At 50.8% G+C, this 12,247-nt stretch overlaps 2 protein-coding genes across 2 annotated transcripts; one reads left to right on the forward strand and one right to left on the reverse strand.

The window, feature by feature from the left end:
• Positions 1-4,661: 4,661 nt before the first annotated feature.
• Positions 4,662-6,149, forward strand: J3458_022478 (uncharacterized protein). The gene has a single exon (XM_007810300.2). It carries the CDS (start codon positions 4,892-4,894, stop codon positions 5,693-5,695), a length of 804 nt encoding a protein of 267 aa, XP_007808491.2. The 5' UTR covers positions 4,662-4,891; the 3' UTR covers positions 5,696-6,149.
• Positions 6,150-7,719: 1,570 nt separating this feature from the next.
• Positions 7,720-9,231, reverse strand: J3458_022479 (uncharacterized protein). The gene has a single exon (XM_007810299.2). It carries the CDS (start codon positions 9,072-9,074, stop codon positions 7,905-7,907), a length of 1,170 nt encoding a protein of 389 aa, XP_007808490.2. The 5' UTR covers positions 9,075-9,231; the 3' UTR covers positions 7,720-7,904.
• Positions 9,232-12,247: the final 3,016 nt, after the last annotated feature.

The following is a 12,247-nucleotide window of genomic DNA, read 5'->3' on the forward strand; positions in this document are numbered from 1 at the left end:
TTTCATGAGCGTTCCATTTGATAGGTTCCCATGGCCCACTGGACAAATAAAATAGAGATCGGGCTAGATTAAGGCCTAGTAGATATCGATCACATGATGAGTAGACCTTGCTATGATCCCCTTCGTCGATCGAAAAGAAACCTTGATCCAACAGCTTACGCAGAGTCACATGCGTAGCAGGGGATGGATGTGATAGGCCTTTCTCATCATAGTGAAACTGGAATTCAAATTGATTAAATTTGAAGTTCAGGGCCTTTTGGTAGGATGCATGGACTCTGGCTTTCTCGCACAAGGCGTTACTGTTATCATCCCTCTCCTCTTCATCATCGTTTTCGTCGTCGTCCTGGTCGTATGAGTGTGGTTGGATTGAACTTATTGCCTAGGTAGTCGGCCAGGATTCGGGAATTTATATATATATTTGTTTCTCGTTCTTATAAAGACCATGATAATACTTACCGTGCGACTTCACAATGTGTCTCTTGCCACGGTGGAGACTCTGAATTACAAAGGCACAAATAAAGTTCGAAGACGGGTGAATATTTAATGCTAGTTGCCCGTACTTTAAAACCAGTCATTTTCAGCAATGCGTCGTTGGAGCAACTCCCAGTCTGTAATGTTAGGTGTTTGTGTAGATCTTCCAGAGACTGTTGAATTTCGTCAGAGTCATGGCCTTGAGAGTCTAGTTCACGGTCGTTTATCTTGCTAACGATGATATTATTTCATTTATAATATAAAATACACTTTTTTTCGAACAACACCTTCCATTCTATTGTATAAAAAAGCTAAGCTCTTACCCCTATAATTGCAAAAATACTAAAGTGGTGATGCAACTAAAAACTCTAAGTTTATCTTTTCCCTAACTCTTCAGCAAATGCCTAGGAATTAGCGCGTGTATATCCTTTGACAACCTCTTTATAGACAAAACGGTGCCCTTATCTTCCGATAGCTGCCTCGTAAGCCCTACGAATCTTTCTGGTAGCGCTAGTATTAAATATAACCAGGAAAAATCAGCTGTTCACGAGGTTGGTCACTGTCAGGAGTCAGGACTAATACAAACATTCAATGGTAGCTGTCATAGGGACGGTAACCACATTTCCGACACACCCGCGCAAACAGGGTTACTTATACGTGTGATAAGTCGCAAGACACTTGCCTATTCTCACTAGGTCTTCATCCTATCTATAATTATATGGGGTATGCTTAATATTACGTTACTACTTTTTCATTCTTCTTGAAAGTGGGAAGAAATCGTCTAGTAATAGAAATACTAATTTACTTTACAAAAGGTTAAAAGAGAAAAGAGAATCTGTGGCAACTCAAAAATACCATGGTATCATTAAATTCCAACTGCGATTACACGAAAACCTTTATCTTGTACAAGGTGAATAACCTTTTATTTAATATTATTTGAGACGAGCCGCTATAGCCGCGGTTTATAATCTTCCACGAGTGTAACCCTCGCCAGCTTCTCTACGCTGAGCCACCAGTGCAATTGCTGTTGGAGGTCCTGGTTCTCCTGGACCCCGCATGTGGCGTAACCGATGAATACGAGGCGAGACTCTGGGTATAAGATGTCGCGTCGCAGCTCGCCAAGTAGCCAGCAACTTGACTTGATCAGATTGTTGAAATGGCCACGCAGGAAAATGTTCAGCGTCTTATCCAAATTCGCAACGCACGGCTGAAGGAAGCGTCGGAGGCGCGCGACGTGGATGCGCTCATGAAATGGCACGCTGCCGATACCACATTCACAGACAAGGGTGCGCCATCCCCGGCTTTGGGTTGCGATTACGTCTTGCGTTTTGCTAATTGTTAGTGAATGGCACCGTCGTCTCTGGCTGGGACGCCGTCCGCGACCACTATGCAAAACTCTACCTCGCCATGCCGACGTTCCGCATCCTCCAATCCGAGACAACCGGATATACCCCCGAATTCGTCGTCGGCGAGTTTGAGTGTGAGGCCGTTCCGGGCGCGGATATGCCGCAGTGGGGCATAAAGAAGGGAGACGTCCTTCGGATAAAGGCTGTTTCTATGTTTTGGTGGCGATGGGAAGGCAAAGGCGAGTGGACGGGCGCCTTGGACGATGAGGCTGTGAGTGGATGGAAGATTTACAGAGAGAAGGTATACAGTATGCCGGGGTTGTGAGTGTCTGCAGGCTATCCTGAGCGAATAATCTAAACTGATGTATACACACTTTTAAATGCAATTGGAATTCAAGAAAACATACGTCCGTTGTGATAATTCCGCGCTAATTACCTGATATAGACGCTTGCTTTAGCTGAGAGCACTTGTACTGCCTGCTTTCGCTATCTAAGCAAGATTACAAACTTTCATCGTTAGCTTTCGTATGTTAGACTCACACACGAAAGCATGCGTTTGGCAGGATACAATTTCTGCGTTACACCTCTTTATGGCCCTTATTTGAGACTAGTACAACCAAAAACACATGTCTAGTTATGCGTAGCAATACCGGCGCTATATATATGCGCCCTAGTAACTTGGTTATAAAAGTGCCCGAGTTCTAGATCACGGCTCAAGAGTCTATGGAGTAAAGAGCTAAGAAAACGATGCATCCTTGCCCAAGGATAAACTATGCGCTGCATCTTAACTCGGGGCCGGCTCGGTTTACATTTACGCCTTCGGCCGGCCTGCCTTGCCGCGGAGATGCTTCTAGACGCATGTGCCCTTTGCCCATGTAGATGGCCGACGGCATAATTTTACCTGCCTCGTGCTCGTAGAGGCTACAGCACTTATTCTACACAATGCTTTCTTGATTCAAGTTGCCCCAAAGAGCAAATGCCAAAACATTGCCCATGCCACGACATAATAAAAACGTGCCCATTTATCGCAAACCTCCAGCCTCGACGACCCAGAGCGAAACACCTTGACGCGCCCATTCACAGTCTTATCCATGTACGTGAATTGATTCGGCGTAGCAGGGTAGCGGTCGCTGTTAAAGGACGAATTCAGCGTCACAGCACCGACAACAGCCCCCGATTCGAGGCGGACGTACGTGTCGACAGTCAAAGCGGCAAGTTTGTCTCGCCTCACGACAACCTCCCTGGCGCCTCGTATCCAGTCGCCGTACCCTCCGTATCCAGAGTGTTGGCCGTAGCACAAGTTGAGCCCGTTGCCAACAACATCCATCCCCGGCAGGCGGGAATCCCACCGGTAGCACCAGCTCTTCCCGTGGTCGTGGCCGTAAAAGAGTCCCATGAGACCCGGGATGCCGACCAGAGCCTGCATAAAGGGCTCGTCTTGCCCGCCATAGTCGCACGTCTCGTGCAGGCTATTGTTGCGGCACCAGCCTTCGCCTTGCTGGGCGACAGCTAGCTTGTCGTCTATGCCCGGCTGGTAGTGAGGCTTTGGCTTGGCGTCGGTTTGCATTGCCCGTGTCGCATTAATGGGGATATGGACGAATGCAAGCGACGGAATGACCCTTTGGTACCTTTTCGTTAACAATGCATTGGTTTCGTTGAACCAGGTCACGACGCTGGCGTGCACCCAATTTGCCTGCGCAACGCCTTGGAAGTAAAAGCCTCCGCGGCTGTCGAAAAACCACAGGACAAGCTCCGGAGTGCAACCATCTCCGGCACAGGCTGCTGGATACACGAGAAGATAGTAGTTTGTGGTTCCTGCGTCTTGTGCCGTCACCATGTTCCGCGTTCGTGCCCCGGGCCACATCTGTTCCCGCTTCAAAATATCGCCGCTGTCCGCAGAGTAGCTGTGATCGTGGTTTCCGTAGGTAGAGGCCCATGTGAGATTCCTGCGCACGATGGGAGCGACGATTTGATCAATGTAGTGCGTGCTGTTGTGGCTCTGCGTGCTGTCGCCGTCGATCAAGTCCCCGTTCAGAACGACGAGCTCTGGACGATCAAAGTCGAGAACATCGCCGATCACGCGGACTGTGTTGCGGTCTTGGGCCGGACCAATGCTGGACTCATCTAGTTGCGAGATGGCCTAGTTAGCGACGAGGCGGCTGTGATGGAACCGTTGCTGTCGGCGCTTACACTGCCCGAAATGCATGTCGGAGAAGATTGACATCTGGAAAGTGCCATTGTCATTGAACTTGAGAGAGGGTAATATGTCGTTGGTCGCCCGCGGCGTCAGAAGCTGTCGCGATACTCGGCTGGCCAGGTCCGTCGCAAGAAACACTATTCGTAGCATCTTGCTTCCAATTTTGCTAGTTGGCCAGAGAAAAAAAAAAAAAAAAAAAAATCAGGAGTCAGTCTCAACCCTGGCAAAAGCAGTGTCCAGTGTTCCTTCGATAAAGTTTCCTCCATCGAGGACAATGGCGCAAATGGCGTTGGCTAGCACCATCATGGGAACCATGATGTAGTTGGCCGAGACGTTTGCCCAACCATGGGGGAACTGTGCCTTGTGCCTTTGTCTCTCTCGGTGGCATTGTACTCTGGTAGGAGTTCAACATGGAAGGTGTTTGGCCGCTGCGCTGGCTTTTTGCCCTTTCTTGCCAGGGCCCATGAGTTATCAATCTCCAGCAACTCGTAATTTTGTCCGCAGCCGGGCCCAAGTTGACACCAGCAACTATATAATGGGGATCCTGTATGATGTTTTAGGCAAAGCCGCGGGCGAAACCAAGCCACAAGAACTTTCTGTGCCGCCCGTCTTGGCCCTATCCACTCAACTCGCAGGCTTTCGGTTCACCACGGCCACGATGACAGCCAGATTCCAGTGATTCCTGCCGCACCATAGCAGATATACCGACCGGGACACATCCGGGGAACTGTTCTGCTACGTACGGCAGGACATAGATCCATGACGTGCTCAGAACCCCGCCTGAGAATAACGCGAAAACACGAGTGCCTGGACTTGACGAGCCTAGTATTTACTATTTTCCATCCAATACCACACTTCTTTCATCATCATCACTGAAATGAGTAGCGAGACCGGTTCCCCGCCGTTGCTGGACCACTTGGTAGTCCTCGTGTCTCACGCGACACTGTTACAACTGCCGAGCCGACTCCAGCATTTACTAGTAATTGCTCCTGGCGGAACTCATGCCGACGGAGCCACAACCAACAAGCTGATTCTGTTCGAGGACGGTTTCTACATTGAGCTCATTGCATTCCTCGACGGCGTAGACCCCGAGCTCCGAAACAAACACCGCTGGGGTCGGGAAAAGGAAAACACCGTCATTGACTGGGCCTACACGCTTGGCCACGAGCAACAATTCGAAGCCGTGAGGGAGCGCGTCCGCCGCGCCGGTGCCCCTATCCTCTACACTCACCCGGTGCCGGGGGGTCGAACGAGGGAGGACGGCGTCGTCTTGAAGTGGGCGGTGGCTGTTGCTCAGCATGACGAAGACGGCGCCGTGCAACCGGGCAAGCTGCCATTCTGGTGCCTTGACAGGACGCCACGAAATCTTCGAGTCCCGTACGACGAGAGTCCCCTCCAAACTCGACATCCGTGTGGTGCTCGCGGCATCTCGACTATTCGTGTCAAGGTTCCTGCCGCCGAGCTGAAAGCGCTCGGTCAAGTGTACGATGCTATTCACGATGCCGAACAGTCTGCGTATAGCTGGACCTTTGATGTCCCGTCCCCAACATCCACTGCGACGCATTCCGTCTCCTTGGTCGGGAGCGATGAGTTTGCTATCGATATCGCTCTATGGGGTTCTCCGGGCAGCCCGCGCACTATAGAGCTGCTTCCGGGTGTGAACTTCGAGATACACCAATAGACGTTGCACGGGCCCGTGTGATGGGAGATGCGCGCAGAACTCATAATCTGGGCGTGTGGGCAAGTCTCAATCAAGTCGCCGTCTCTCGTTGGCCTGTTGCGCTTGTTGAAGAAGCTGCATAGAGACAAATTCTCACAGGTTTTCATATATTTACAATCCATCCCTGTCAAGCTAGTCTGCCCGTTCGGTGCGTTCTAGTGGCACTTACATACATACTCCGGCCCAGCGATATCATTTACAAGCGCCTTGTAGCCCAAGACCATGTTGGAGTCTCTTGCATCCATTCGCATTTGTACAAGCGTTTATTAAAGGGAAGGATATTGCGTAGCTTAGCTTGTTAGCACACGAGAGTAGCAACTCATTTTGTGCCGTGCCGCTGATTCTCGCCGGGATCAACAAGGTTCGCCCGATCGTTATTATGTGCTTGGCGCTCCGGCATGCACCATCACCAGCCTGCATTCATTTTTATTTATTAATTCTTTTTAATTCAATCAACCTATTCCAAAATTCGTGCAAGCACTGCATATCCGGTAGGGATCGTATCAACACCGTGCGCCTGGCCTACCAAGACTAGAGATCCGTCACATACCGAACGAAGAAGCGTAGAAAACACGCATGCGTGAAAAGCATACGGATTTTGAAAATCTACTAGCTTCAACTGAACACCATCCGTTAGTTTGCTTCATTCCCGAGGGTTATTTATTTTTATTTTTATTTTTTTATATTTCTTCTTCCAGTTGCAATATCACGGCCCACAACTACAAAGTTCAGATACTGGACAAGCATAATTTGGGGTTTCCATCTGATGCCTGCTGGGAGATAACGGTGCATTCAACTGCATCGAATTCCTGCGTGTCGTGGTATTCATTGACGGGACTCTCAATCATCGCTGCCGCCTCTTATATTGTGAAATAACGTGGCCACAGCGGAAGTGTTACACGGAGGCCACGATGTATCGAAGGCACAGGACGACCCTTGAACCTGACGATAGTTACACAAGGGCTCGAGACCTAATTGGGGCCTCGGGTTTCCAGGCTCGCTTTCTCACCGCTGCTTTGTATAAATAAGGGGCATCTGCCCTCAGAGGCCTTGAGGAAACCAAGGACCTTTGATATAAAAGCGAATTATTAGCTGAATCGAATATTGTTCCAAGCCCTTAAAATATTAAACTCTTGTCACAGGAAGCCATACACCTCGGGCGCGAATAATCAACGCTCATTTTCTCTTTATCCTACTTGCTCATTGATGCATGTCTCAGTTTTATTGGCGTCACACAGTCCTTCATGGTCTTTGCTTTGGGCATGTTTCCGCTTATGCCCGAGACTGATGATGGGAGACATACGTGCCGTTTGCTTAGCATGGTGTTGTGAGATTAGTGGCCATTTGAGATGTGGACAGGCCCGCCTCGCATCGTTCACCCGTCATATCGTGGTGTTTTAACGCATGGCGAGTCACTAGCTGAAGAATCAACGATTCATTTAGAGTACAGGAGCGTATGGATGAGTGCGCCCACGTATACGTTGTGTTTTAATACGAACATCAAGTCCTTGCCTACGGAGCTTTGAGTCTCAAAGCACGCGTTTAATTCTCACTTTTGACATGGACGTTGAAATGATGCAGGTTTCCGAGAGAGTTCAGATGGCTCATTTGGCCAGGCATTTGGTATCTGTATCCCTGCTTGCTGGATACTTTGAAATATAGCGTAAGTCTACGGTGAAACTTGTTTACATATCAACACGTATAAACTGCTTTATAGTATGCTCTTCCATATTTTTACCCCTCGGTTTCATTCGATGAACCGGAATAAACCATCATTCACTATAGTCCATTATGGTCTAGGGCGCAATAGCTCGGTCCTTTGGCCAAATACTATTTGCCTGCCGCTATAGATCAAGTCCAGTACATGACGTGTGCAAGTAACCGCACATGTCGCAACGATGATTCCCGCTGCGTGTTTCAGCAAACCAAGGGGCTGGCGGTCCTAATTCCACACTTGCCTCAAGGCCGAGTGTTTACCGGAAGGCATTGACACTATTTGGTGCAATGAGAGCTCCGATACCAGAGGGACGAGTTATTTCGATATATCCTCACTATCACAGTGCAACAGTGACTTTTTCATGGGATTGGTGTGAGGACACCCATTTTTTTTTCTCGATTACCCTTATACTTTTGAGCCTGATAGAAAAAAACCCTTTTCGCCCTACATGGCTCACAGCCTTTTCTCTACAATTCTCTTTACATCATCCAGATCCAATGCCGGTACGTGTCTGCCCTTGTACCCCGTCATCGACTCCGCCATGAACATGGCATTGTAAATAGCCTCCTCGGCTGCATCTGCAGCAGCCTCAAACAGCCCGTTCATGGTATCGTTGTCCGACATGCGAACGACCCGCTCAGCCGGCGTGAAGTCGTTGAACCCGGGCCTTGATTGCAAGGAAACATCGCCAAACGGAACCTTGTTTGCCGTTGAAAAGGCAAGAAAGATGTCTCCCGAATTGTTGTTTCCATAGCCTCCGACCTTGCCAAGACCAACAGTCGCGCGGGTAGCAAGCCTCTGCAGCTGGATTGGGATGAGAGGCGCGTCTGTGGACACTATGATGATGATGCTGCCGTCCTTGCGTGGTTCCGGTGCGTCGACATGCGCCGGCTTCGCAGACAGCTTGCCCTCTCTTTGAAGGATGCGCCCAACGGGAACGCCGTCGATGCAAAGGGTCTCGGCTAGTCCATAGTTGGCCTGGACGAGGACGCCAACCGTATAATCGACCTCTTTCCCACCAGAGCTGTAGCCCTTGACGATGCGGCTGCTCGACCCCGTGCCTCCCTTGAAGCGATGGCAAATCATGCCCGTGCCGCCGCCGGTGTTCCCCTCGGGTACGGCATCAGCTGTGGCGCTTTGGATTCCCTTGATGACGTGCTCGGGGGTGACGGCAAACCGCGCCGGGTCGCTCAGGAACCCGTCGTAAGTTTCCGCTATCACGGGCAGCAAGAAGAGGTCTACTTCCCCGCCTTGTTGGCGATGGTGGCGATAGACATACTCGGTTACTCCGCGGTAGCCTTCGCCAACAGAGGATGTTGCCGTGATGATGATGGGTGAGCAAAGCAGGCCAGTTTCGTTCAGCCAGTGCGACCCAGTCATCTCGCCACACCCATTGAAGCGGAAAACCCCAGCAAAACTGGAGAATTTGTGCCAGTCCTCGCGCGGCAATATGGTGGTGACGCCGGTGTGAACATCGGAATCCGGCTCAATCGACTGTGTATGCACAAGGACGCCGGGGACATCAGTGATGGAGTTGAGCCGTCCTGTTGGCCATCTTCCCAGGTAGATGTCCGGGAGGACGTTGCGAATCCTGTCGCGACCAAGCTTGTTTGTCCCAGCCATTGCGAGGTCAAGCACGTAGTTATATGTATCCGCACTGGAATATGAGCCAGGAGCAGGATGGACTCAATATTGATTGGCCGCTAATATTGGGGTGCCTGGGGTTTATCTCTGCCGCATATATGCAGTTATGCCATCACTCACCTTGCTCCCCAACAACGAGATTACCACCAGTTCGTCGGTACGAAGCGATTAGCTCGTTTTGCGAAGGGCCCCATTAAGAACGGCCGGGAGCAAATAAGCAAATTGAGGGGGTTAGCATCTGCGCCACCAGGGAGAGTCGGTCACACGCGCAATGGATACGACCATTGATTCATGCGGAGCCAAGATTTGCGGAATTAGCAATTCCGAGGGATGCCCTATCGCAACGCTGCCCCCATTTCAAGCTATTATTACGTGGGGATAATGCGCAGATTTCACTGGACGACTGGGAGACTGGGAGACTGGAAGCCTCCATAGATTTGCAAGTAGGGAGGAAGAGTGTACAAATTGAGGTCGAACATGAGTCGTGAGTCGTGAGTCGTCAGTCGTGGCCAAAGGATTCCACATCGCGATGCATCTACTAATATAGTCACGTCGGGCGCTCAGGCTTTTTCAGATACCACACTCTGCGGGTTTCTATTTCGACTAGCCGTACTCCGTAACTAGATTACCAATGGCTCATGTCTGATAGATCGCCCCCCCAAGTCGGCGCCCAGCGCGTCTAGGGCGAGTGTCATCCATTCTTGGGCGCTGAAACCCGTTACAGCTCCCTGCTCGTTGACTGACGCGCTGCCATGGCTCGATATGCCTTGGCAGACCGCGCTCTAGCCTTCTTGCCCCATTTCAGAAGAAGTACAGGTATAAGAAGAATGAGACCCAAGATACCAGCGACCAATATATGAACATTTTGCAGGCCCATGGTTTCAATCCAGGGGGTGAGCGAGAACAGGACGATGACCGACAAGACATTTCGAGTGAATATGATGCCTATCATGGAGCTCCCGACAATCTGCGAGGCAAAGTCAGTCAATCATCTGACGGCAATCCCGTAGTGTGCAAAGAGAAAAAAAAAGGCATCCGGATTCCCGTTGCGGACGTCCGGGTTACTTACGTCGTGATAGCAGTCCATGGCATAGGACAAGGCAATGCTGCCTGCGACAGTAAGGGTGAAGCCAAAAAGACCGAATCCGACCGCGAGCAGTGGCCAAGCGGCACCCTGATGAAGCAAATTGATTAGCACCGGTTCAAGTAGTAGTGATGAAGATTCCCACGAAATAAAGAGCAGCCTACATTTGCCAACCCCACGCCCAGCATGAGAATGCCGGCCGGACCAATAATTGCGCAGGGCAGTGTCAGCCAAAGTCTCATCTCTGGTTCGTACACGCCGCCGTTCTTCCTGGAGAGCCAAAGAATAGACTTGTCGTTGAGGGAGCCGCCGATAAACACGCCGGGAATCGTTCCCACAAACGGTGCGATATTCATGAGCCCTACTCCGGCGGCCGAGAAATTATACGGTGGGTTGAAGAGGTAGATGGCCTGTACCGACACCAGAATGGCAAACACGGCAAGCATGCTGCCGTATGTAATGGCCGTAAAGGAAACAGCTGGAAACGTAAACAGAACAGGAAAGGGCTCGTGCATATGTCGAAGAATCGACTCGTCAGTGCGTGTGATCAGGGTCATGCGTTCCCGGTACGACTTGATGGGGATACTGCTGTCGATATAACTCCGAGACTCGGTGCGTTGCATGTCGTCCTCGCTTATTCGGAAATCGGACTTGTATGCCTTTTCTTCGACGTGCTGACTGTCTTCCTTGGTCACGTCTGATATAGACACAATGTCGGCCACCTGCTGTCCCTGTACCGTACCGACAAACTTGGACTCCTCGAAGAAAAACACGACAAGCACAAGATTGACGCCAAAGAAGATGACGCACCACCACCACATCCACCTCCACCCTTGGCTGTCCACAATGTATCCGGCGGCAACGGGTCCGAGGAAGGCACCCACGCTCGTGAACAGCAGGTAGATGGCATTCATGACGGCGTGCTGGTGGATGAAGAAGATGTCGCAGATGGTGACCTGCACAACCGTCTCGCAAACGGCGCCGCCGAGGCCAGAGACCAGATTGGCCATCCACATGTCGGCTTGGGTGTTTGCCCGTGCGAACCAGATGCACGAACCGAGCTGCAGCATGGCGCTGAAGATGTAGAGCGGGCGTCTTCCGTACTTGTGCATCAGGGGAATGAACAAGAAGCTGCCTACAGCCAGCCCGGCGTAGTTGAGCGCCGTGGCGCCGTTGAGCATGCCGACGGTCAAGCCGAGCTCCTCCTGGTACTGATTCCAGGCGGTGAATCCAATGTCGAGCTGAACAAACGTCAAGAGAACATAGAGCTGGACGAGCGAGTAGTTCACCGTCTTTCTCAAGGTAGACCAGTTGAGCGGATCGTTGGGATCTGTCGTCGGCACGGGGTGCAGGACGACCTTGTCGGAGACATTGTTCACTTTACACCACGTATTAGTCTGGACCTGCGTAAAACTTGCAAAGTATTCGCGTAGAAGACGGGTTCGACATTACAATCTTCCAGAGATACTGTTCCCGGCACGTCGTTTTCGTCGGTACGCTTCTCCATGCTTGCGAGGGCTATCCAGATAGGCCTGCTATCTACAGAGTATCAGAATACCGAGGCGGATATTTTTTTTTTTTTTTTTTTTCACAGCGTTGGATACATACTGAAGATGTTAAATTCAAAGACTATGTGCTCTTTTGGTTCGACGTGTTTTCAGGCAGGACGAGGGTTTATTATCTACTTGCTGGAACTGTCTCCACATAGGCCATCGGCTCCGACAAGACTGAGGAGTCAGGACCTTTCCGTTACAGGATAAGAATGGGTTATGACGGTACTCCAGGGTCCACTGTAGATTGTAAGATGCGGTATCGAGATTGTGCCCTCCCTGATCGTGGGGATTATTGGGCCGTCGTGTTGGCAATGGAGCCAAAAGCCCTGCCATTGGAGGGCCGAGCTGATATCCCGACTTGACGCTGGAGTTGCTGACGGAGGCCGATTGGCGGTAATGCATTTCCGAGACCGCATGCTGCGGGCGCTCCCTAGCCAAACCGCCTTCACAGCGGCATCTGGGGTAACCTTGTCGGCCCAGTCTTCCCAAGACCGGTCCTAGTTTGGGGTATTGGG

This window comes from Metarhizium acridum (genome assembly GCF_019434415.1).
Source record: "Metarhizium acridum strain ARSEF 324 chromosome Unknown scaffold_272, whole genome shotgun sequence".
Taxonomy (NCBI): domain Eukaryota; kingdom Fungi; phylum Ascomycota; class Sordariomycetes; order Hypocreales; family Clavicipitaceae; genus Metarhizium; species Metarhizium acridum.

What these genes read in the sequence shown, in the direction of transcription:
- J3458_022478 (XM_007810300.2), top strand. Translation starts at nt 4,892, where the DNA reads ATGAGTAGCGAGACCGGTTCCCCGCCGTTGCTGGACCACTTGGTAGTC.
- J3458_022479 (XM_007810299.2), bottom strand. Translation starts at nt 9,074, where the DNA reads ATGGCTGGGACAAACAAGCTTGGTCGCGACAGGATTCGCAACGTCCTC.